The sequence below is a fragment of the Palaemon carinicauda genome, chromosome 22 (assembly GCF_036898095.1).
Source record: "Palaemon carinicauda isolate YSFRI2023 chromosome 22, ASM3689809v2, whole genome shotgun sequence".
Classification (NCBI taxonomy): Eukaryota; Metazoa; Arthropoda; class Malacostraca; order Decapoda; family Palaemonidae; genus Palaemon; species Palaemon carinicauda.
In genome coordinates, this window is record NC_090746.1 from 107,909,736 (window position 1) to 107,912,363 (window position 2,628).

Here is a 2,628-nt window from a genome sequence, read left to right on the forward strand (position 1 = left end):
TGCAAACTGCCCGGTCATTTTGGAAAATGACCAAAATATCTGTCAGTATGCAAAATGCCCAAATAATTGTGGTCATTTTGGAAAATGACCTGAAGTTTGGTCATTTTGCAAAATGACCATTAGTATCGTTGGTCATTTTGTAAAATTACCCTAATAGCTGCTGGTCATTATGCAAAAATAAACAAATATTAACTTAAAATTGATTAGGAAAAGTCCAAGTATCAATAAAGGTGTGTGTTTTATTTATTCAACATTAAAAACTTACATTACACTTTACAAGTATATTTGAATACTGAAAGAACTATAACTAAACTTGAAAATTATTTCAACAATTATCAAAATTAGCATTATCTGACTTGTTTGAAAAAGAGTTGCTGCATTTGCATCTGCTGTTGCACAATACTCCGTTTTTGAAGCACTGACAGCGTCTGGTCCGACATGACTGGGTGCAGCTACACTTACTCATCCCCTGGCCATGTCCCATCGAATCTGCAATAGCTACCTCTCGCAGACTTCACTTCGCGATCCTTTATTACCTCTTCGAGTGACATAAATTTTTCAGCACATAAAGTGAACTGATTCCGACTGTACACCAGTTTAGGTAAACCATATTTTGTCCCTAGTCTGTAAGTTCCGCCATCCATTGTCTCAGTTATAATTGCCTTTGCATTCGCAAACTCCGTTCGTCCACGGTCAACAAGTGGAATCGGAATCATGACAGTGTCCCCTGTAAGGGCTGGCTTGAAACGCTGTACTGATTTATCCTTCATTTTTTTTTAAGCTTGCGTCTCTTGTTGTATTTCGATTCCCTTCGTTCAGCCTGAATGCTACGATTTTTATTGCACAGGCTAATCAACATTGTCATTTACAGTTGAACAACATTGACCAGAAGGATGACATGGAATGTTTTGACCACACGAGTTGCAATTTATGGCACAACTTTCAGCACTTCTCCCCTGTTCTACATTTTGATCCTCTTCATTAACTGAACAAAGTGCTTCTGCAAGCTGCTCCTCTGTCTCCATGCCTTCCATTATTTCTTCTGGTATGTTGACAGCAGAAATACCAAGATGAGCCTTTTCTCCGTACATGGCTTCATAAGGTGTCCTGCCAATTCCAGAATGGAAGCGCGTGTTTTTCTGCCACTGAACAAAGCGCAGTCCATTTGACCATTGTGTAGTGTTGTTATCTTTCATCCAGCAAGCGAGTATTGCTTTAACATCTCTGTTTGCTCGTTCCACGGAACCCTGTGATTGAGAATATCTTGGTTTCCCATGAACTAGCTTACATTCTGGCCACATAGCCAGAACTTCTTTGATTACCTTATTTGAAAATTCTCTCCCATTGTCAGAGTGAAGAATATGAGGGGCTCCTTTGTCACAGAAAATGTCAACCAGGTGAAAAGCTACCTCCTCGGAAGTCTTAGTCTGAAGGGCTCGAAGGCATATCATCTTGGTCAAGTGATCCACTGTGAGGCTTTTCAGTGTATAATATACTTGCAACAAATAAGTGATGACAGGAGCACGAATATTTCCGTCCTCGGCCGAACCTCCGTAGGAACTAACTGACACTTAGACTTTTCCTAATCAATTTTAAGTTACTATTTTATTATTTTTTTTTTTTTTTGCATAATGACCAGCAGCTATTGGGGTAACTTTACAAAATGACCAACGATACTAATAGTCATTTTGCAAAATGACTAAACTTCCGGTAATTTTCCAAAATGACTACAATTATTTGGGCATTTTGCATACTGACAGATATTTTGGTCATTTTCCAAAATGACCGGGCAGTTTGGAAAATGACCAATTCCTCAAAATGACCGTAACATATATATATATATATATATATATATATATATATATATATATATATATATATATATATATATATATATATATATATATATATATGTTTCTTTGTTATTCCTTGTCATAGACATAAACATAAGTAGTTCTTATGTCTTTATCTCTTATGTTGGGTCCAGAAATTCTAAATCACAGCTCATGCATTCAAAAAAAATTATCAACCAACAATTAGATAATAATGAGGATAGGAAAAAAAATATATATCCACGTAACTGACTGCCCAATTCGCAAAAAACACAACTTTCGTTTTGATGTAGTTTATTGAACTTTCAGATCGTTTTGTTTCAAATGACCTAATTCCTTTAATTTTCCGAAAATCATTGCATTGAAGTGTATTGTGTGGAGACAGAGAGGCGAAGATAATAATGTTTTTGTACCTGAATATGACCCGGAGTATAAAGTGGTAAGGATTTTTTAAGTCTTGATATTTTTATTAATAAATACAATTGCCCATCATATTTCATTTGCACATTAATCATTAATTCATCTCCGCTTCGTTATGAAAATTAATTAAATTTACGCAATGATGATATTAATTTGGGATGAAGAGGAGATAATATTGTTTTTCAAAGCCCATGTTTTTTCCAGTAAAATTTATTATTCAATCCAAACTCAAGGAAATATTAAATACTTAGATTTCAATCAAAATATTTTTTGTGGATAATCGTATTATTGATATCAGAATTGTCGATTAGCATCTTAAATCTATTTCTTTAAAGGAAAATGCGTATCCAATACTTATTAAGAAGAATAACAAATA

At 34.7% G+C, this 2,628-nt stretch overlaps 1 protein-coding gene across 1 annotated transcript; it reads right to left on the bottom strand.

Annotated features, from left to right (window-relative positions):
• Positions 1–848: 848 nt before the first annotated feature.
• LOC137616021 (KRAB-A domain-containing protein 2-like) lies at positions 849–1,451 on the bottom strand. The gene has a single exon (XM_068345699.1). It carries the CDS (start codon positions 1,449–1,451, stop codon positions 849–851), a length of 603 nt encoding a protein of 200 aa, XP_068201800.1.
• Between the last annotated feature and the right edge of the window lie 1,177 nt (positions 1,452–2,628).